General features: G+C 38.8%; 1 protein-coding gene and 1 non-coding gene across 8 annotated transcripts in view; one reads left to right on the forward strand and one right to left on the reverse strand.

Annotated features, from left to right (window-relative positions):
• FN1 (fibronectin 1) overlaps positions 1–24084 on the reverse strand; it is a 69968-nt gene that overhangs the window by 16960 nt on the left and 28924 nt on the right. For 4 of the 7 annotated variants that reach the window (XM_070458618.1, XM_070458617.1, XM_020900292.2 and 1 more), the window contains exons 19-32: positions 23683–23955; positions 22104–22370; positions 17334–17428; positions 15749–15917; positions 14963–15049; positions 12675–12866; positions 9823–10005; positions 7395–7484; positions 5054–5323; positions 4226–4342; positions 3105–3269; positions 2422–2577; positions 1631–1744; positions 591–860 (exon numbers count right to left, since the gene is read on the reverse strand). In XM_070458618.1, coding sequence (XP_070314719.1) covers positions 591–860; positions 1631–1744; positions 2422–2577; positions 3105–3269; positions 4226–4342; positions 5054–5323; positions 7395–7484; positions 9823–10005; positions 12675–12866; positions 14963–15049; positions 15749–15917; positions 17334–17428; positions 22104–22370; positions 23683–23955 — 2448 coding nt within the window. The remainder of the gene's footprint in view (positions 1–590; positions 861–1630; positions 1745–2421; positions 2578–3104; positions 3270–4225; positions 4343–5053; positions 5324–7394; positions 7485–9822; positions 10006–12674; positions 12867–14962; positions 15050–15748; positions 15918–17333; positions 17429–22103; positions 22371–23682; positions 23956–24084) is intronic. The other 3 variants (XM_020900289.2, XM_020900288.2, XM_020900287.2) reach the window with 1 other exon arrangement.
• Positions 13486–13558, forward strand: TRNAE-UUC (transfer RNA glutamic acid (anticodon UUC)). The gene has a single exon. It is a non-coding gene; the product is annotated as a tRNA-Glu (tRNA).

Consider the following 24084-nt stretch of genomic DNA (forward strand, 5'->3'; position numbering starts at 1 on the left):
AGGTTTTATGCTGTCACAGGGGACATCTTTAGCATTCCACGCTGCTTCAGAGACAAAGCACAAGGAGACAAAGCACGGTGGAAAGCATCTGCCCTACCAGCTCTTTCCTATGCATCTGATTCTTAGGCCTTTAAGCAAAATTATACACTGAGCATGTGATCTCTAACCAGAGAAGAAGGGCTTACCCATGTGTTCTCAGAATCCTGCTACTATGAAATGGCTCAGTTTGGGTTCCTTTCTGAGAGTAAGCTCTAGGATGCCAGATTTCTTTCTTTTATACACAGTGAGCATAACCACAGGGAGTCAAGAAATAATCCACAATTTTCATGTTAACTTCAAATGTCTTGCTTTATGGCCTTGGTGGTAAGCCAAGCCACTCCAAAATTTCCTATTATTAGAATTTCTCTATGTCACCTACACTTCACTGCTTATTACTGTTCTCCTTTAAAGAGGGGCTTTCCTAATAGAGAGGCTGTGTTTCTGGGTACCCCCTTACATGGGAATCAATAGCCTGATAAAAGTGTAATGCACTCAGCAGGGCATAAAGCCACTGCTCCCACGAGCACCCAGTGGTGCGATGAACGATATACCTGTGGACTGGGTTCCAATCAGGGGCTGGCTCTCCATATCATCGTGCAAGGCAACCACACTGACTGTGTACTCAGAACCCGGCCTGAGGCCTTGCAGCTCTGCGGTCTCTTCTTCACCATCAGGTGCAGGGAATAGCTCATGGATTCCATCCTCAGGGCTCGAGTAGGTCACCCTGTACCTGGAAACTTGCCCCTGTGGGCTTTCCCAAGCAATTTTGATGGAATCGACATCCACATCAGTGAATGCCAGTCCTTTAGGGCGATCAATGTCTGTTAGGCAAATTAATGGTAAGAGGTTACGTGAAAAGCAAGTTGTGAAATAAGCATTTTGATAACATGCAAAGCAGTTCTGCAGATACCATTTTTTCTTCGATGAATTAAATTCCAATTAACCCACTATTAAATGGAAAATTACTTGACCCTTGCTTAAGGCTTTTTGGTTTAGAAAATATTTAATGTCGCATCACTTACTAAAAACATAGGTGTACGTGAGATGCGTAGATATCCTGCAAAATGTCCTCAAATGAGGATTTATTTATATACATTTTAGCATATTCTACCTAGATTTGTTTTGGCAATGTGATGTTAGTCTCACAGACCTGGATTTTTTTATACTTGGAAGTGGTAAAGTTGATTTTAAATGTTAGATTCAGATTGTTATAATCTTTAACTCCCCCCCACCCACCCACCCATTAAGTATTTACATTAAACGTTGGTCCAGCCACACAAATGCTCCAAACATAATAGCTTCATGTGGCACACTTCAATCAACTTTACCATCCAGCTATCGAAAAGGAGATGCAAGCACATTTTGTAGATTCGCTGTAGGCTAATAAGATTTTGCTGAGGCCATTTGAGCAAAAGCAATTCAAAGCATAGCACAACTAACTATGGTAGTTCCCCAACTTCTTTCCCTGTATGTTCATCACTGAGAAGGAAAAATGTTTGCAATGGGCTCAGCTCAAGATACAAACTAGGTATCCAGACACATAAGAACAAAGTTTGACTTTGAACATGGAAAACAGACACTGGTTACATACTGGTTACCGCTGTCTGAACCAGAGGCTGACTCTCTCCATTTTGATTCTGAGCATAGACACTGACCACATACTCCACTGTGGGCTGCAAGCCTTCAATTGTCATTTCTGTTTGATCTGCAAAGGGAGTGAAAAGCAAATGCAGCTTCTATGTCATTCGTTATGACAACCAAGGACTCTCAGCATTTGGTAATAAACGTGTGGTAGCCAGGAATTTTCATTTGCAGAATTATCATGAAAATATTAGAGGACTCACACATGGATTTCCTCTTAGACAAACCTATTCAGTGCTAATACAAATTACCATATTGGAGTGAAGTCCACCAAAAGCTAAACTCTAAAATTGAATATGATGGTGCCAACAATGAATGATGCTGTTTTTGAAAAAATGAAAACTAACTGGACTTTAAGATATCGCCTGAGGATCCTAATTTCACAATTATTTTATATGAAAACAGAAACAAGGGCTAAAAGAATATTTAAAAGTCAGCTAGGCCCATCTGTCTCTTCTTAATGTACATGATAAACAAAATCACAAAGATGAAATCTAGCAATTTAAGATGTGCACACCATCAAATACTACTACACATATAAAAACAGAAATGCGCTCCTAAAACTAGTGTATAGGGAGTTGGTAACAACCTTGAGACCCAAATTCATAAATAGGGAAACTTTTGACACTTGATATGAAACCGTATAGTACTCACAGCCAGCTGGTCATTTATTTACAAAAACATATTATGTGGTCCTACTTTGTTTATCCTGATGTATGTTGAGATGTTGGCTCTTCTTACCTGGACCTACAGTTTTTGTTTTCGATGGTCCTGGGCCATTTTTAGGAGCAGTGGTCACTCTGTAACCAGTAACAGGGGAACTTGAAGGCAGCCACCTGACACTAATGCTGTTGTCTTGGACATCAGTCACTTGCATCTGTGATGGTTTGTCAATTTCTACAAATAAAAACCAAGAGAAACCAATGAAGCCCCAGCTCCTAAGGACAAAACTAGACTAGTCTTTGTCTCCAGTTCTGGTACAGACAGAATGATCTCTTACTACTACTAATGATTCTCAGATGTTTATTTTGCAGATGCACGGAGAACTTTTGAGAGCTGGTATTTGGATCTTGATACCATTGCCTATTTTCAATATGACTGTTCCATTCACAAAGAAATTATATTTCCTATAGATGCTGGTCTCCTTGCCTTATCAGCTCATCCATTCATTCATTAACAAATATTTACTGAAAATCCTCTGTGCCTCTCTGTATTACAGGCACATGAAATACAGCAATCAACAAAACAGACAAAAATCCCTGCCCTTGGGGCGCTCCTTATATATCTGGTTCAAAACTCTGTAGCTGTTGCTTCATCTTTTTACAAAAGAAAATCGGTTCCACAATGAGGAAGATACTTTGGGAGAACACTGTAAAAAGTTTTTGAGTAAACGAGCCTGGGTCATCCGAGAAGAAGATAAATACCTGTCCGGTAATTGATGGAAACGGGTTTGCTGCTTGCCGGGCTGTCCCCACGGCCGGTGACAGCATAGACAGTGATGGTGTAGTCCACTCCAGGTTTAAGACCACTGATGGTAGCTGTAGACTTGCTCCCGGGCACGGTGAAGTCCTGGACAGGGCTACTTCCTCCTGTTTGAAACGGGGTTAGTTCAAAGTGTGAGGGACCGTCAGACACTTGGGGATTGCTGAGTTACTGAATTAACATATTGAGAGCAGCATGTAAGTTACACCTTTGCTTATTCACTTTTAAAGAGTGCTATTAACAGACCCTGAACAGAAAAGTATATTTATTTATGTATGTAGTAAGCCTTGAGTGTGTAAAAATTGAGAGAAAAATTGTAGTTAAAATGCTATTTTAACATTGCAAATTTAACATGTGGTAGGTGAAAATTAGAAGGGGAAAGAGGGTAAGTAAGTCCTCAATTCAAGACTGAACATATTGGGCTTCCCTGGTGGCTCAGTGGTAAAAGAATCTGCCTGCCAATGCAGGAGATGGGGGTTTGATCCCTGACCTGGAAAAATCCCACATGCCATGGACTACATGCCGTGTTCCACAACTACTGAGCCTGGGCTATAGGGCTTGTGCTCTTCAACAAGAGAAGCCGTCGCAATGAGAAGCCCGTGTACCCCGACTAGAAAAAGGCCTGTGCAGCAACAAAGACCCAGCACAGCCACAAACAAGTTATATATATATGTATGTATGTATATAAAAGATTTCATATACTGGGGTCCTTTTCCATCATCTTAATGGAATATATTCATGTTAAATAAAATCTTAAAAATACAGGAAAGTAAAAGGAAGAGAAATACAAATTACTTACCATTTCACCACTGATAATACAGCTGTGAATTTACAATCCTTCCTCAGCTCTACTGTTCCCCTCTAGTATTATACAAACAATGTTTTATCTTGATTTTGCCAACAGTTATATCACACATATTTCCTACACACTCTTTAAAAAAATCAAGGCTCTCTGAATGGACTTGCCAAAGTTTCTTTAATTATGCACCCAATACTGGGCCTTAAGGTTACCCCCACGGCAGAAGACTCAATCAGGGTGTGAAGAAGCCCTTCCCTAACGCACCTGTTTCTCCATAGGTGATCCTGTAGTATCTCACTGTGACAGCAGGAGCATCCCAGCTGATCAGCAGGCTAGTGGGGGTTGCAGCAATGACTTCCAGGTCCCTTGGCACATCAGAAACTAGAAACACAAGGGAAAGTTTTCACATCTGTAACTTTCAAAGGATGCCCTGATCCACCTTTTGTTCACTCTCTGGACCACTGCTTTTATGCTTCCTCCATATAATAATGTAAATGTTATACAAAATCAGCAAAATTAAAAGTTATGAACAATGCAAGGTTAGGGGTCAAGGAGACAATTCAAATCGTGGCAAGATGATTATTTCAAGTTTATTTAAGCGTTTTCCCCTCAATTTCTTATTTTGAAAAAATTTTGAAACAAAGTAAAAGTTATAAAAATAATATAATGAACACCCATATTTCCTGTCTAGGTATTTGCTAATTGGTGATATTTGCCATATTTCCTTGCCTCTGTCTATGTCTTTTTGTTAATCCATTTGAGACTGAAGTACACAAATGATCATACTTCTTCCCTAAGTACTTAAGCATCTATAGTCTAAGAACAATTTATAATGTTATATTAAAATGATTTTGTTTTTAAGAGAACTTTGAAACAGAACGTTTTCAACTTTTCGAATAAAACTTTAGTTCTTAAAAATGCACATACACCTAATTCAGGTGAGAAATTTCTTGGAATAAAGAAGTTATCTCATAACCATAATCTATATTTTTTGAGATATGATGACTCAGACGACACAGAGCTGTGTCACAGAAGCTATTGCCTGCATAGGAAAGTCCTCGGAGTTTCTTTGCAGATGGGAAAACAAGTTACCTGTTGATTGTTGGCCAACCAAGGGCTGACTTTCCTCTTTGCTATTAAGAGCAACAATGCTGACCACATATTCTGTGCCTGGGATCAGGTTGGTGAGGGTGATGGAATTCCGAGAGGGGGGCACTCGATCTTCCCGAGGTCTTCCACCCATGTGTTCAGGATGATGGCGGATCCTATAGCCAGTGATGCTGGCTCGCGGAGCAATCCAATGGACAGTGAAAGAGTTGGCAGTGATATCAGAAAAGTCGATGCCACTTGGGGAGTCGAGACCTGTTTTTCCCATCCGGGGGAGGAAGAGATAAAGGGGAAAAAAGGATAGCACCAACTTAGGAAGTGACAAAGAATGTAAGGAAAAGTAATATCCATCCAGCGTTTCAACCCTTTTCCACTAACACAATGAGTTGTCGTGAACCTCAGGTTCTGACACACAGGTTCTAAGGCACAGATATATTTGAAAATAATAAACTGACTCTCTTCAAGTTGTCCAACTCATTTTTTTTTCTTTTTGTTTTGGCCAAGTAATCCAGGTGATTCTGCGTCACATTTGAAGATAGGAGTTTAAGATATTCTGGGAACTGATATTTTTCAAATGCTTCAGTGTTCAAGTATTCTGTTTCTATCCTAAAAGTGTATTTCTCAAAGTAAGGCAAGACCTGCCCACTCTCAAGGTAGGTGTTTGGCTCTCAAAAAAGCTTTCTTCACTCAAGAGGGAATTGATATGTCAACAGGGTGCTAACAATGCCAAACAAAAGACTTTCTAAAACTAAGATAAGACTTCATCCTGGACAAATTACAATTCACCTAATTCCTTGTGAATTGAGAATTTAGTGCATTGAAGAAAAATTAACAAAATTTAGGGCTGATCTCAAATTCAAATCACTTAACTTCTCTGGGATTTCCAACAATTTTCATTTTAGTTATAACATTTACTTCAATAACATACTCGAAGCAAATTGAGATACCATCTGCCCTCTTAGCGCAGTAGGCAGCATGTCAGTCTAAAATTGAGATACCACAACTTCTTTTTGGAAGCAAGCGGACTATAAAAAATAAGTAAGTGGTTATATTAAAGTGTACTTTTTAAAAGGGAAAAATTAACAGTAACACTCATATTTAAGAAGGGCATAATATTATGGGACTCTATTCTACTCCCTTTATAAGGTAAATGGATATTCCATCAAGTAGGGGATAAAGAAATAAACTCATTGGCTTAGTAGGAGGGAAAATACTTAGATGACAGTGTTGGGTCAGCCATTAGACAGAGCTGCCTAATGAAAAGGAATTTCACTATCTCTCAATAATGGAAATTACAAAATATTATTCTTGGGAGATAGTTTTTAAAAGACAGACAACAAAGTTTCTGAAGTATTTTCAATCCTCCTTGGAGGCAAAGAGTACAATCTTAGTGACTGGAAGTCAGAGTAACAGTCGAATAAGGTGTTTTAATTTTTTTAAAAAATCAATCAATATTTTTTTTATTGAAGTATAGCTGATTTATAATGTGTTAATTTCTGCTATTCAGCAAAGTGATTCAGCTATACATATACATTCTGTTTTTTAATATTCTTTTCCATTATGGTTTATGATAGGGTATTGAATATAGTTCCCTGTGCTATAGAGTAGGACCTGATTGTTTATCCATCCATGTATAATAGGTTGAATCTGCTAATCCCAAAACGCTCAGTCCTTTCCTCCCCAACCCCTTTCCCTTTAGCAACAACAAATCTGTTCTCTATAAGTCTGTTTTTGTTTCATAAATATGTTCATTTGTGTCATATCTTAGATTCCATATATAAGTGTATGGTATGTGTCTTTCTCTTTCTGACTTACTTCACTTACTATGATAATCTCTAGTTGCATCCATGTTGCTGCAAATGGCATTATTATTTCATTCTTTTAAAGTGACCGAGTAGTATTCCATTGTACATATGTACCACATCTTTAGCCATTCATCTGTCATTCATCTGTCATTCATCTGTCATCTGTCAATGGTCATTTAGGCTATTTCCATATCTTGGCTATTATAAACAGTGCTGCTATGAACATAGGGTTGTGTGTATCCTTTTGAATTATAGTTTGGCTGTGTATATGCTCAGGAGTGGGATTACTGGATCATATGGTAACTTTATTTTCAGTTTTCTAAGGAATCTCCTCACTGTTTTCCACAGTGGCTGCACCCATTTACATCCCCATAAGGTGTCTTAATTTTTAAGACCAGTGGTCAAAGATAATGACCGCTCCCCCAAAAAATGGAGATGTATTTTTAGAAGCAGCACCACATTTCACTCTTCACAACTGGAAGAAAAAGCTACTCTGTAAGCACGTCGCCCACACGACTCACCGGTTTTCTGTCTTCCTCTCAGAGGTACACTCTCATGTTGCTCGTAAACGCTGGAGACGCTGACTAAATACTCGGTGCCAGGCAGGAGATCTGAAAAGACAAATGAGAATTATTTTTATAATGTGCTTGAAAGAATGAAAAACCAAAGCACCCTTGGTACTATTTCAACGAACAAAATATCCAAGAGTCCAGTTCTAGAGCCTATTTACACTGAAGTGAACGCTGCTACCTGGAGAGGGGGCTGTCGGCAGCGATGAGGAAGGGCCGCCCTACCCCGGAGCGTCCTCAAGCCCTTCCCTCAACTCCACTTCTGTGGGTGTGACTCAGCTGCATCCGAAATAAGCTGGAGCTTCTGCAGCACAGTAATATTTCTGCCATTCACTTAAGAGCACGTCTGTTGAAGGCACGTATTCATGACTATGGCACTGCAGATATCAGTTATACTCCTCACAGCAACACAAGGAGGTAGATTGCTACTTTTGAAAACTGGTTTATTGCCAAACAATAAACTGCCAATACTTAAAATGTCTCATTTGACAGATTTTGACAATCGTATAGACTTCTGAAGCCATCACCACATTCAAGACAATGAACATATTCATTACCTCCAAAAGTTTGGTTTACAATTATCCCCAACTCACAAATGAGAAAAATAAGGTAGAGAGAAGTTATCTTTTCTGATATATGTGCCCCAGATGACACAGCAGATGACACAAGTGAAGACCAATGGTCTTAACAATTAACCTTACTTGAAAAGAGTCATACTTATTATAGAGGATGAAGGGTTCTGCCATACTAAGGTAAGATCAAAAAATTTACGGGGCTTCCCAGGTGGCTCACTGGTAAAGAATCTGCCTGCAGTGCAGGAGATGGACAAGACATGGATTTGATCTCTGGGTCAGGAAGATCCCCTGGAGTAGGAAACAGCAACCCACTCCAGAATTTTTGCCTAGAAAATCCCATGGACAGAGAAGTCTGGAGGGCTACAGTCCATGGAGTTACAAAGCCAAACATAACTGAGAGCTCACACACACAGAATATTTGAGGTGAAAATACATTCCTGGGTCTCCTTTCATTCTGAGGTGCCAAAAAGATACAGAGTAAGGTTTCTAACCTTTGAATTCCTATTCACAAGACCCTTTTCCCACTACACCATCTCCCCTTCTGCAGGGGCCCCTGAAAGTTTTGAAAAATCACAAGACTAGGAAACAAGATGTTTGGACTTCCATTTCCTCCTTCCTGCTTGGCCAGGGGCAATGGACTTAGCCACTGGAGACCTCAGTTGCTTCAACTGTATAATCAGGATAATTAATGACTTCTCTGGGGGGAAATGGCTACCTTGTGATCTAGAATTGGATCTAGAATAAGACCTTAGAACATTTGAACATGTGACAGGTCTGTGGCTAATGTGGGGCAGACAGTGGTCCTGATGCAGAGCCTTTTGTAGTGGGTAATGCTGTAACTACTGATTCCAGAATGCTCCAGAACAGAATCATAGCCCCACTGAAAGGCAGACATAAGGATTTCTCACCCTCAGCCACAAAATGAGAAACCAGGACAGTGGTCATGCTGAGTTGCTTTTCTTTGTATTTCATTCTCTAAAAGATTCTCTGAAAGATGGAGGATGTCTTCAGACCATCATTAGGTAGTGAGTGTACCTAAATGTGAGCTAGTTTTCCCTTATGTAAAAACATTTGCTGTTCTTATATGTGTATTTTACTATTACAGCAAAAATAATGAGAAGCAATATTTATGTGAAACGCAACATGTAGCAGTCTCCTTTTATTTTCTTTAATAAAAACTATCAATTTCAAAAGGGTAGGAACTAGAAAGAAACAATTTCCATAAACTGTGGCTGTTTATTTTAGTGTCATTTATTTTCAAAAGTCCTCCTCCTTCAGAGAAATCCTGCTAACAGATTCTTTTTGAAGTACAAATTAAACTTCTGGCTCTTTCTTCAAAATAAAATCCTGATCTATCCTGAGTGACCAGTCACTGTTTCTAAGTTTCAAATACCAAATAGATTACCTGCTGACACTTAAATGAGGATAAGACAGATGCCGTGACACTAGTTTCAATCCTCATTTTTTTCTCTCGCTAAACACTGAGATTTAGTCATGTAACGTCTCTTGGCACATATTTGTTTTTAATGTGCTCATTTGGAAGCAGGACTTGTTTGAAGTCTTTGAACTTCACAGTTGGTGTTTTTCCACTCTGATTTTTAAAAAGTTGTAGATATCAAAGATATGTTAAAATAACAACAAATAAAACATCTTTCAAAATTACAGAGCTGTGCATTAGATTTGGAATCTAGGTTGTAGTTCTGTTGTATCTGTCTTAATCTCTGTTGCTCCTACCTGAAAACACAAAATTCTTTTCCGTATGTGCTAGCCTAGTATTTACTGAACAAATACACTTGAATGCTTACTTGTTAAGACCACCGCGTTGTCTGAAGGAGAAATCGACAGCTCGGCAACATCCTCCTCATTTTTCACGGGCGAGTAGCGCACCAGGAAGTTGGTCAGTTCAATGGATGAGGGAGGAGCCCAGGTGACACGCATCGTGTCGGGACCAACATTGGTAAATCGCAGGTCAGTGGGAGGAGGGACAGCTGGTTTCAAACAAGAAGGAAGACTCAGTTAATGTCACTTAAAAAATAAAGCTGAACAAGGACAGCTGGAAAGGTAAAACCAGTACTTCATGCATAAAGGAAACGAGTCATCATCATGCAAACAGTCTCATCTAATCTAAATCATAGTGAACTACTGTTAAAAATAAAACACTACACCCAGTACTGTTAGGCCCCTTTAACCTTTCTGCCGTCCGTATATTTTAAAGAAAAATTTTAATTCACTTTCAAATACATATAATCAAGGTACATGATTAATACCACAGGATGATTATTTGATCCCAGGCTGAAGAGGCTTAAGTTGCCACACAGCAAAGAGAAACAGCGATACTTTCCAAAGAAACACATGCATACAGACAAAAAGACAGGAAGGTCCTAAATGTCCCCCTGACAGGAGTGACTACAGCTACGCCACAGCTACAATTCCATCAGTGAATTCTACTTACAAGTGAGAAGGGTTCATGCAAATGGGTTCTCAGCATGTTTCTTACCATGCAGGGCAGAGAACCTTTATAATGTTGCATGCTGGTCCCCAGTCTGTGGTTAAAGAGGAGCTTCTTTAGCTTATCATGGCAATAAAACCTAGAATGCACCAAAGTCTCTTTTTCTCCTACCACAAAGAAACCCTCCTTCCACTCTACCCTAAATTTCAATCAGTCTTTAGACACTCACAAACAAGATGGTAGAGTTTATTAAAGAGCAGAAGGAAGAGTCTAAAGGTACATTTTGGAAGTACATTTCTTCTTATTAACTGGTGTTCTTGATACAATTTGGTATAAATGTTAGATTTTTTTTTTTTTTTAATTCCAGGTCTGCAAATTGAAGGAACTTTTGGCATTTTTTACTTGATAGATCAGACGTCTATATTTCTCTAGCTTTACACAAATTCATATTCATGGCTTCAATGAAAATGTACTTAAGACTACCGTATATGTCTTCATCCAATCAGTGAAGCATATGCCTTCTACTCCTTACCCCCTGATCTACCCTCTCTTAATCTTTGGCAAATTGCTGGTTTTTCCCTTGAAACATCCACATTTAACCAGAGTGACTGGGGACAGCATGCAACACCATCCATGTCTTAAACACAGAAGTTTTCAAAATTCACCCGTTTGTTGTGTCAGTGTAGTAGGGGCACTCTCTCCGCCATTAATGAGAGTGATAACGCTGATGTCATAGTCAATGCCGGGCTCCAGCCCTGTGACTGTGTAGTATCCTACTGAGGAGTCCACAAAATCTTCAAAAATAGGGATACCTTCTCCTGCCGCAACTACTGTGATGCGGTACCCAATAATGGTGGAAGAGTTTAGCGGGGTCCACCTCAGGCCGATGCTTGAATCAGTTATATCAACAAAGCTTAGGTCAGTGAGTTGGGGCACCTCTATTGAGTTACAAAGCAAAGGAGGGCAAAAGGAAAACAGAGGCAAAAAAGAGGAAAAAATAAAGCAGTGTACATCAGGTTACTAGTGGTAAAATTGATAGTGTTAAAGCAATGATGGTAATATGCAATCTGTTCCAAATTATCTGAAAAGACTTTTTAAGCACCATGAATAGTTTGCTTCCCTGGGAGAATAAAACAGGTTACAATATTCCTTTAGGGATTTTTGGTTTGTTTCTTTTTTGAAAATCCCCAAAACAGTAAAGTTTGAACCTCTCAGGTTCTAAAGATTACAGTCCTGTTTGGGATATCAAAACCATTCTTAGAACCTAGATATAATATCTATAGTAAGTAACAGCAAAGTTAAAAAATAATCTAAAACTTTTTAGTAGGAGAATAAAGCTTGCATGAAAAAAGTCAAAAAAATTGATTGATGAGTTTTTCTTTTTTTCCCATAGAAAAACTCATGACAACATCAGGACCATAATGCTAACACATTATGAATGTATGGTATAAAATGTGCCATTCAAAAGTACATTCAGGTGAAAGACAGGCCTGAGTCCAAGGCTACTGTTAATATTTTGTTCATTTCATAATCCAAGTTATTTAATTAGTATTAGTAAAAGCATTCTACCAAATCGTGCAAAGAACACAATCTGTCCAACGTTTTCATTCTGTCATGATTCAATTTTGGACAAACAACAGACCTATCCCATGGTAGATCTCTTTAATGTTGTCATTCAGTCCACAAGAAAGTACACCCTGAAAGTGTGGCCTTTCTTTTTCTTTTTTTTTTTTTCAATTAAAAAAAAGAGGGATTTGAAAGAGCAAGATGAAGAACTGAATGTGTGTGTCAACCAAGAACTATTTCAGTGCTCACATGTGGAGACTGTAAGATCAGGCAAAAATGTATGGATGGGATGCATTTACCATATTACTTTTCGCCTGTTGGTACTGAGTACAGACATATGACATTGTTTTAGTAATATTTCCACGTGAGCGGACAGTACAGAGTTAATGCCATGGCTCCACTCCACTGCATACCCATCGCGACAAAGAGCATCCCAGTGAAGCACAGACAGTCAAGCAGTGTTAACAGCAAGCATTTGTCCAAATAGTGGCTTTGACGTCATGGTTCTAGAGAGTGTGGTTGGGAGGTCAGAATTAAATCCCAAATATAGTTTGACACACTCAACCATCTGGGGATTAAGAGGTTAATCCCCACTCTTATTGGAACTACCACTCGGAAGGTAACAGCTGATTTTTCCATTACCTGGGATGATGGTATCAGAGATAGGGACACTTTCCTTGTCATCTTTGACAGTGTAAACACTGACATTGTACTCCAGGCCCGGACTCAGGTTTTCAAAGGTGCAGGAACTCTGATCAGCATGGACCACTTCCTCCAGAGAGTATCCCTGCTGGCCGTTTGTGGGGGTGGTGGTGATTCTGTAGCCAGTAATGTCTGCAGAAAATAGAAAGGAGAAAGTTACTGCCCAGAACCTTTGCCACCCAGAGCCAATTACTGGACTGATGCACCCTCGAAGGGGGATGGGGCAAGGACTCAACATTTACGTGCTGAAGACTCCACCTCCTGTCATTCAGTGCTTACAACAGCCCTTTGAGGGAGGTATTAATATCCTCAGTTTAAAGAGAATCTTGGAAAGGGAAAATGATTACCAAAGGCTCTTCTGTCCTAAATTCCATGTTCCTTCTACCATGCATACCCTGATTTTCCTTAGTGGATCATTTGCAGGACAGCTGAAGGATATTCTGTTATACCTGCTTAGCAGGGAACTGGCTCTCACCCTTAGGCATACTCCCCAAAATAGGTTCTCCTCATTTATTAAAATAAGGTCTGAAACCTATGGGATTTACAGGTGGGGAAGATCCCCTGGAGAAGGGGATGGCTACCCACTCCAGGATTCTTGCCTGGAGAATCTCATGGACAGAGGAGCCTGGCGGGCCACAGTTTATGAGGTTGCAGAGAGTCGGACATGACTGACTGACTAATATTATTCAACAATAAGGAAAGGAGAAAAAGTGAAAAACAAAAGTGACTCTAGGAAAATTTTATTGGGATTTCCCTGGTGGTCCAGTGGTTAAGACTCTGTGCTTTCAATGCAGGGGCCTTGGGTTTGATACCCAGTCAGGGAATTAAGATCCCATATGCTGCATGGCATGGCCAAATTTTAAAAAATGGTGTATTAACTGCTGAAGACTTCAGAGATCATAGAAGTAGGGCAGTGAGAGGGTTGAGGGGAGGAGAGAGACATTCAAATTAAAACAGCAATGACCAGAGAGACACAGGGACAGAGTAAAGTGAGAAAGTTATGTTTAAGTTAAACTTACTAAAAAGGGAGAAAATGATGGTATATTTTATACTCAGGAATAAGGTGACCACTAAAGTAGTATGTACAAGGAATTCCAACTGGATGGGAAATAAATGTTTGGGTCATTACATGTGCTAATGATCATTCAGATGGACAGACTAAACCATCCATTAAGACTAAATATGAATGATCTAGCTTCTGACAAGCATGAAACTTGCCAATCTAAAAGTTTCAACTTTAGAGTGATTCAACTGGAAATAGTGTAGTTTGGGCTTAAATGATGCTTCTACAGGTAATGAAAACTTCACCAAAAATCACTTTACTTCAGAAGGAATTAAAAAAGATATTTTGAGCTAGCTTTATTGTGACAGCACATATTGATCCAATTTAGAGATAATTGCCTCAACTGTGTATCCCAGCAAAGGTAAGAACTATTTTTAAAAAATAAGGGTACAAATCAGAATAGTGAAATAATAAGAAAATAAAGCCATCTAATAAGTACATATAGTCGTTATGGATGCCATCAACATTAGTTGGCATTTCTGTTTCTAATTTAGAATTTTCCCAATAACAAATATCCTGATATCTCAGTAGTAATTCCCCTAATATAACCAATGACAAATATTTTAGTTAACACTTCTCATAGACTTGACAAAGATCAGGAATATCTAAAATTTCTCTTGCCATCACCCCATTCCATAATGATACTTGAATATTGTCATAGATATCTCTACACACATTAGGATTGTATGGGACTTCCCTGATGGCTCAGCAGGTAAAGAAACAGCCTTAAATGCAGGAGACACAGGTTTAATCCCTGGGTCGGGAAGATCTCCTGCAGGAAATGGCAACCCCCTCCAGTATTCTTGCCTGGAAAATTCCATGAACAGAGGAACTTGGCAGGCTACAGTCCATGGGTATAAAACATGTGTGAACGAGTTTAGATAAAAGCTTTATGTAAAGCTTTAAAAAAACAATCACGGAATGCCATTTGGCCAAATTTCTCAGTATTGAGTATAAGTCAAACTAACAATTAAGATCAAATACATGATGCTGAATGTGAGAGTGAGTCTGAACACTTAAGTTACAATCCCAGTTCTGTAACATTTGTGATAATGGATATAAGTTAATTTTTTCTGAGTCTAAGTTTTTTCATTCTGTAAAAGGGAGGTCATTTCTCCCTTTCATTGCCCTTAGAATTCTGTCCTCTGATACATTGCGGGCTTACCAGGAGTGGTACTCCTCTCCCAGGACACGGTAAGCACTCCAGTGTCAGGGTTTGTCTCCAGGTGCAAGTTCGTTGGTGGAGACAGTGCTACACAGAAAAAAAAAATTTAATTAGAAGTTAAAGCTCGCATGGGGCTTCCCAGGTGGTGCTAGTAGTAAAAACCCTGCCTGCCAATGCAGTTGTTGTAAGAGATGTGGGTTCAACTCCTGGGTCGGGAAGACCCCCTGGAGGAAGGCATGGAAACCCACTCCAGTATTCTTGCCTGGAGAATCCCATGGACAGAGGAGCCTGGTAGGCTACAGTCCATGGGGTCACAAAAGGTTGGACATGACTGAAGTGACTTAGCATGCACGCACGCATGCATACAAAACTAGCATAAAGTGCTTGAGCTATAGAATGTTTCTCTCCCTTCCTCCCCACTCCCTCCCTCTCTCCCTTCCTTCAATTATCAGTAAAAATAAAGAAGTTGTACTGTAAAACCATGATGGGTAGCAATTCTGAGAGCATTTTTTTTTTTTACAATTTTAAATTTTGCAACACTGCTGAAATCTTTTTCTGTGTTATCAATTCACAGATAACTTTTGACATGGAAAGAACACTTCTGATGCCATGAATTATATGATATCAGTTGAACTTGCTACTCCAGACTTAGAAGAGCTAATAATATAAGTAGGAATGAAACCTTCCCCTTGTGTCATAAGTAAGTAAGTAACAAGCAATACCGCTATCAGTTACCTTTAAAAAGTGCAACAGTTTAAAATATGAAAAGAGGCAAAGAACTCTTACGTGTCACCACTTTCTTCACAATTGGCGCATCTCTCTCTTGCCCGTCTCTGAGGACAGAGATGGTGTAAACGTATTCCACACCTGGAGTCAGGCCGGACACAACGATGCTTCCTGTCTCTGAAGTCACTTCTCGTGGTGCTTCTCCTCCCTGGCTTGGTCGTACACCCAGCTAGGAGAAAGAACGCAAGATAAACACCAAGGACAAACATTTCCAGAGCTGGGTTACTGCTGAGAAGTTGTGGTTATGCTTCGCATAATGTGGACTCCTCAGGAACTGTACTCTGCTTTTAGTTAGGAATAAGTTGGGACCTTACTTCAGCTCTATTAAATAATTTCACTGGAAATTCCCCAGAAATGGGGGGAGGGTGCCAGTTAGGGGAAGTATCTTCCAAAACTAAGTTAAGGTAGTTTATAATGGAAGATTCCAGAGAAACATCATTACATCTTGTTTCGCTTGATAAATAACCTCCTGGTACAAACCAGAAGTACACAAAGGCTACATGTTCGTTCATTTCTTATTTTCTTTTTGTTGGAAGAAATCCTCGAGTTCTCTCTTTAATGAGTTACTAACATTCAACTTAAAGGTACCAGCTCCTGTAACACATTGTACTTCAAAAACACTCCTTTTGAAGAAGTATGTTCACAGCTTCAAATGCAAGATTGATATGTTACAAAAGAAGAATTAAGATTACTATGCCCAGAATTTTCAACCCTTTTAGTATTTTATTTTAAAAAAAACTAGGTAATATTGTGTCATCAGGGTCCAACTCTGGAGGCAGTCTTAGTAAGTTATAAGGCTTCCGAAAGTCCAAAATGACACTACTAAGAGAAATTTAAAAGATACACTAACAATCTTCAAAAAGGGATTCTCTGTATTTAAGTAGTGTAATTATCAGTATGCTACTGCATATTTCAAAAAAGAAGTGGTCTTTGGTATATATTTTAAAACAAACAATCATTAGGATTTAGTCTTGATTTTCAAGTATAATAAATATTTCTCTCTCCACACTCTAAGTGCCAAAGAAAGGAAATCTTTTAAACACATTCATTTGTATTCCTCACTTCCCTAATACCATTACTTTAAAAAAACAAGTATCCAGATCTACAGGGAAGAACTTAATCTTAACTTCTACTAAGAGATTCACCCAAGGGGCTTCAAACAAGTTGAGATGAAGCTGATTGGATGAAAATGTGATTTTTGAGCTATTCTGAGTTTAATTGGTCTCCCTAAATTGGTTTTTGTGAACTTGATACCCATTTAGAATAACACAACAAATGCGGTTTCCCTAGATAGAGCTTTAAATGTAATTCCCTGGGGGAAAGGATAGCAAAAACAAGATAACAACAACTAACAGCTTCATACTAATGTTTTCTTCTTTGCAAAGCACTTTTACAGCCTCAATCCATCTTTCCAGCAATTCAGGAAGGCAGAAGTATTATGATGCCCTGACAATGTGGCCAGAGAGGTATGAGCAGAAACAGGACAAACTCAAGTTACCCAATTCTTGAAACATCCTGTTTTAACCACATCCAGAAACACACCTCAGGGCTGTATCAGAAGAGATTAGGAACATCTGCAGTTTACCTTAAAACCAATCCTTGGGGCAGGCGTCCAAGTAATCACAATGGTGGTCTCCGTCACCTCTGTGCTGTAAGGTGGGATGGAGCCCAGAGGCTGCACTGTACAATGGAATCAAAAAAGCATGCGTTCAAACCTCAGAATCACAGAGAAGGCAGATAAATATTTTTTTATCTGGTACCTCAGTTCAGTCAACTAACGATCCAAAATGTAACATACATGAAACTTTGGAGTAGATCAGTGCCTTTCAACCTTTCATATACCACACAAATCATGTGAGACCTGGCTTAAATGCAGGTTCTGATTCTACAGGTGCACATGTGGCTGGGTAGTTTGCATTTCCATAACACCAATGCCGTAGGTCCATGAATCACATTTGAATAACAAGGAGTTGGATCACCACAGAGGACCCTTTCAACTCCTTGGATTCTGTAATCTGTGTATTTTCATCATGTTTGGGATTTGAGTTTGATGACATAGTTTGACTATCATCATAGTTTGACTATGACATAGTTTGATGATAGTTTGACTATCAAACAAAATCTGCCACTATGGATGCACTTAAAATTCTAAATAGTCTTTCTTTAAATATATAGTTATTAATTCAGGATAATCACACTACAGAAATTTAGCATTCTGCCACTGGAATTAGGAATTATAAGAAAACTTGATTTCAAATCTCTAGATCCTGACATCACTTTTATTTCTTAGTGAAAATAATACTTAAAAAAAAGAGAAAGAGTATGTATACACAAAGTTGAGACACATTTTCAACAGTCTTACAGACCTTATCATAAACTTAAACTCTTTAAAATATAATTGGCAGAACAACTAAATCTTGTAATAAGGGGAATAAGCATTTCGATAACTGGCTGCTATGGGAAAGGTGAAGTGTTAGAAGTTAAGGCATTTCTATCAGGTGGGTCAAATTCCAGGTTTTCAAACATGTGGCCTTGGCCACATGTTTGGTGACTTCATAATTTCTTCCTCTTTGCATCCCAACCAAATTTTTGTACCCACCAAGAAAAAACCTAGTAAATGCATTTTTATTCTAAATTATAAATGGCTGATTTGACAAAGACATCCTGCAGACTTAGACAAATGAATATTAAGAGTCTTTAAGACTACTCTGTTATTACTCAGCTCCAGTCATGGGAAGATTCAGGCCCAGAACTGCAATTGTCTTCCAATCTAGATTTTCGTGTGCAACTTTTTAAAAACTACTTTTAAAATCCCGTTGTCTAAAAAAACAAAATATGTGTGTGGGATCCTTTGTAATGACTGCTCTAATGGCTGGACTGAAGTTCTACTGGTTTAGAGGCATGTTTCATGAGAATGTTATTATTTTGATGATGTTTTCAGAAGAACTAGGATGGGTGACCCATGATGCCTTCCCAGAGTCGCTGAAATCATACACTATTTGGTTGCCACTGACTTTGCCAAAATGCCATGGCCATCCCTGCGTGACTATTTAATGACCACAAGAAACAATTCAGGGAGCAGTCAATTTCTTTCACTGGACATCTGGGAAAGCCACAATTTTTTTCTAAAAAACATTCTCAACTGTCTTGGGCTTTACGATTGGGTGTTTTCTATTGCTTGAGCCAGCCAGCTAAAAGGTTCCCAAGTTTAAGATGATGCTCTCTGCCTGGGAACACCATTATGGGAAACCCTCCAAACCACAAACCCACAAACTGATGGCAAACAAAGAATGTGACTGTAAGTATGAGCTATGGATTCTGGCAGGTCTTGTTAGGTGAAGGATAGCCTGGATGTTAAAAAAATAAAATGTGCCCTATTTATAAAGGAGTAGGCTGATTTTCTCCCAGAAACAGCTTTCTTACCCCCACCATATGCTCTTAAGAATTTAGTACAAGTTATAAAACCCAGAAAAGTTATTTCAGAATTTAGTTTGGTAACAGTAAAAAAAACGAAAGAGCAATTTCAAAAATATGCAAGTCCAGCTAATGTTCACAACTTCAGAACTCCCTGCTAACAGAAGCTTATTTAAATCTAAAGCGTGGGGGGCTTCCCAGGTGGTCCAGTGGTTAGAAGGCATGAATTCTACCGCTGGTCAGGGAACTAAGATCCTGCATGCTGCACAGTGTGGCCAGAGAAAAAAATGTTAAACCTAACTTTGAGCTGTTTTCACAATCATCTATTCAACAAATATTTTTTGAAAGCATACTATGTGCAAGGCATCACTTTTATCTAATAAAAGAAGTTTTATCAGTTAACTCAAATAAAATTTTATTTTTATAAATGTACTGTGTAGACAATAAAATAACACGTCCAGTATATCAAAGTCTCCAAAAGTACTTGAAATAGCCAATAATTGCCCCACCCACTCCACTTATTATTGTTACTATCATTAAAAATGCTTTTACTTAGAGAAATGCAAATCAAAACTATAATAAGATACCACCTCACACCAGTCAGAATGGCCATCATTATAAAGACTACAAATAAAAAACATTGGAGAGGGTGTGGAGGAAAGGGACCCCCTTCCTACACTGTTGGTGGGAATGTAAATTGGTGCAGTCACTACGGAGAACAGTATGGAGGTTTTTCAAAGGAACTCAAAATAGAGTTGCCATATGATCCAGCAATTCCACTCCTGGACATATACACTGACAAATTCCAATTCTAAAAGATACATGCATCCCTAGATTCATAGCAGCACTATTTACAACAGCCAAGACACAGAAGCAAACTAAATGTCCATCAACAGATGCATGAATGAAGATGTGGTACATACATTAAAATAGAATACTACTCAGCCATTAAAAAGAATGAATGCCATTTGTAGCAACAGGATGGACCTAGAGATTATCATACCAAGTGAAGTCAGAAAGAAGGACAAATACCATATGATATCACTTACATGTGGAATCTAAAATACAACACAAATGAACATATCTATAAAAAAAAGTCTCACAAATGCAGAGAACAGTCTTGGGGCTGCCAAAGGGAGGGGAGGTGGGGGAGGAAAGATTGGGAGTTTGGGATTAAAAGGTGCAAACTAGTATACATAGGATGGATATACAACAAGGTCCTACTGTGTAGCACAGGGAACTATACACAATATCCTGTGATAAATCATAATTGAAAAGAATATATACTCATATGTATAACTGAGTCATTTTGCTATTCAGCAGATATTAACATTGTAAATCAACTATTTTTCAATAAAATAAACAAGATGCTTATTCTTTTATAGGCATTTTATTCAACAAAAGAAACTATGTAAAATACGTTTCATGTTAAAAAGTAAAAAAGATAACACGTGGTCAGTAAAAGACTTAAATCTACTAAACTCTCCATTCTAATGCAGAGAATGTCATCTAGAACAAACAGACATTTACAAGAAATACAAAGATACTGATTTCATGTTAATAGATTTTAGAGTCTTAGTAACATGTAACATAAAATAGCAAAATTCAAAGGTCAGCTTATAGATAAAAAGTAGATTTACTTGTTTATAACTAGTAGTTACTTAGGAAAAAGTGTTTACTAGCCAAGCTTTATACATGCAATTTAAATGGAAATAAATTTTTAGTAAATTATGAATTCCTACAAGGAAAATTCTATAGACACTTTTTTTGTGAAATTTCACAGTAATTAATAAACTAACTTTAGTTTTTGAGTGCTTTTTAATGTCTATTTTTCAAGTTAGAGTAAGATTTGTGGAAAGCTTTTAGGAAATTGCAAGCTAGTTTGTAGTTGCAATATATGCTGAAAAAGTGATAATTTAGGTCCTTCTATAATTCAAAATGAGCTAAAAACAGCAATTAATGCTTATCTAGAAATTATGGGTCTCATATTTCTTTGTAATGTAAATGAGATGTCATTAATAGAAATCAATTTATGAATATGCATTTAATAGAAATCAATTTATGAATACAGTCCTCTATTGTGATACAGATACGAAAGAGATTTAAGGTCACTTCCTGTAAAGTGTTGTGCAAAAGGCAGACATGACCAAAAATTACTGTCAGTATTTTTCATTCTGTGGAATTTCGAGAGTGATTTAAGAAAAGTTTAAAAAAAAAGAAAAGCTATTCTGTTCTGCAGAAGTACTTTAATCCACTGCCATCAACACTCATCACTTCCTTAGCTTCTTGTCCTGTTGGTTTCTATTCAACTGGTAGATGTTTTTCTTCCATATTTAATTCTGTCCTTTGATGCCCAAAGTGTTAGGATGTAGACACAGTGGCTGATTTTTTTCTTGCCTTAGTAAATTCATTTAATTCAGTAGCATTCAATTTTCGAATAACTTGGGTGTCTTAAACCATGCTACTCAAAGTACAGGTCTGGGAGGAAATAAGGATCTTGGTAACATATGTAACCCACTGCTTCCTTCATCAAGAAAACTTTGCTTCAGAAAAGTATTAACTAAACTGAACAGTGTGCTCCCTGATCCATCCTGGCATAAGTTCATTAGTCCATGTAACAAACAACTCACAGAGCAGCAGTGGGTCCATGGATCACACTTCGAGTAGGACCACTTTAAATCTCTCTTTTTTTTTAATTAAAAATAATTATTTAAGACTTGTACAAAGCTTTTTAAGTTAACCTTGTTCTTCTTTGGCCACACTGCACAGCTTGTGGGATCTTAGTTCCCTGGCCAGGGAGCTGGGCAGGGAAAGCAAAGGGTCTTAACCACTGGACCGCCATGGAATTCCCTAAGTTAACTTCTTCAGAAATGGATGAAGGAGAGAGAATGTAAACACAGATGAGACATCACCAAGAAAAGACATTTCAATTTTGACTTACGAGTGGTGAAGACCCCGGTGACTCTGGGGCTCTGCTGATTGCCCTTCACGGCTACGAGGCTCACAGCGTACTCAGAGCCAGGCTGCAGGTTCCGCAGAGGGTACTGCGAGGCTGAGGGCCCCACGTTGTACTGCTTGGGCTGGCCTCCCCGGGTCAGGCCCACGGTCAGCCGGTACCCGACTATCCGGGCGCGAGGTGGAGTCCAGGTCACTATGACCGTGGTATCGGTTTCATTGATAAACTGGAGGTTGGTGGGAGCATCCAATTCTAGAAAAAGAGATGAAACAGGTCAAGAAATAGCTGCACTTCAGAATTATCATGCTGAAATCCTAAAGCTTGACTGAATTTTCTAAGTTCTTTCTTCTCAAGGTTGAAACAAAGATCAAAACCTTGGAAATACTGAGCCATGAAGCTCTTCTTCATGGAGAAGAAGAATGCTACGGAGAACTTAAAACTCTTTGTCAGTCATGAGAAATTACTCACTGTGTTTGCCTGACTCTGATCCTGTGGAAAGTTTAATTTTCCAGCATGATTTTCCCATTACCCTCAGAAATTACACTAACATTGCAGAGATGGTATTTAAAAACAAAAGCCGGTACTTGTGAAGTTATAGTTTGTTCTGCTCTGAGCCAAACAGGTGAAGAAAAGAGAAATAAACCCATTAAATTGAGGGTAAGAAGAAAGTTCCACGTGGAACCAGTGACATTTTCTGCATTTATTCAATGACTAATCCTTTGCTTGAATAGTAAAAGTAACTTTCACATGATTCAGATTAGACAAAAATGATAACATATACTCAGAACCTCAGATTCATGGCAAGACCCTGGTGAGTTTGCCCTAGCACAAAGAATCACATAAATTGTTGGTTTGCTTCTCGAGTGTGATAACTGGCAATTTCCCTACAATAATTTAAAACACTTTTCAGAGGGAGGAAATGTTTGAGAGGTAGTCAAGTATAATAACTGAAAGCATGGGCTTTGCAGTCAAAAAGACATAGGTCCATGTGGATCCCACGCCATCATTTCTCAGCTCTGTTACTTTAAAAGTTGCAGAATTTTTTATAAGCTTCAGTTTCTTCAAGTATCCTGTAGGGATAATAAGACCTTCCTTATTAACTCAAAATGAGGATTAAATATGAGGATAATGCTAATAAAGAACTGAGCATATAACCTGGTGCTTAACACACAATGAATGTTGTAGCAATTATGATTTATAAATAATTCTGCTATAAAAGGATTAAGAGACCACACTTGAAGTCTGACCTAGGTATATTTACTTACACAAATAGTACTCAAATTTTCAATCCATGTCTCCATTAGCAAGGAAAAATAGGCCAAGTTTTGCTCCTTTAGTGTCATGCCCCCATGTATTTGGGAAATGGATTACCAATTAGCCTCTATGGAGCTTGTCTGAGTTTGCATTCACGTCTGATGGGCTCTGTGTTGACTACACATTTCCTGTCCTCTGAGCATGTTCCTGTTTCTAATTGTGAACCTAGGAGTGAATGGCATGCGGCCCATTCACCACAAGTGGAAAGGGGGGGCGGAGAGTTTGGGGTGGAGATAAAGACCAAACCTACTGGTTGCCTGCTGTGCCGTTAGAGGCTTGCTCTCCCTCCCCTGGTGCACGGCGAAGACTTTGAAGTGATAAGTGACCCCAGGGGACAGCCCGGTGACTTCTGCAAAGGTGTTCCTGCTGACCGGCAGCCTCTGCCCATGCTCCCCGGGCAGGTTGACGGGGATCACATCCACGCGGTAACCGGTTACTGGACTCTCTGGGGGTGTCCACATGATGGTGATCTTCACATCTGTCACCTCCACAAACTGCAGGTCCCTGGGAGGGGGAACTTTATCTGACAGACAAGAGTCCAATGGTCATTCGCAATTCCTGCTGAGAATTATTTTTAAAAAAACCAGTTTGCCAGATGTGTATAAGGCAATTCATAGAGTCCCTCTCTTCAGAGCAAAGCTGTTTCCTCTTT

This window comes from Odocoileus virginianus, chromosome 30 (genome assembly GCF_023699985.2).
Source record: "Odocoileus virginianus isolate 20LAN1187 ecotype Illinois chromosome 30, Ovbor_1.2, whole genome shotgun sequence".
Taxonomy (NCBI): Eukaryota; Metazoa; Chordata; class Mammalia; order Artiodactyla; family Cervidae; genus Odocoileus; species Odocoileus virginianus.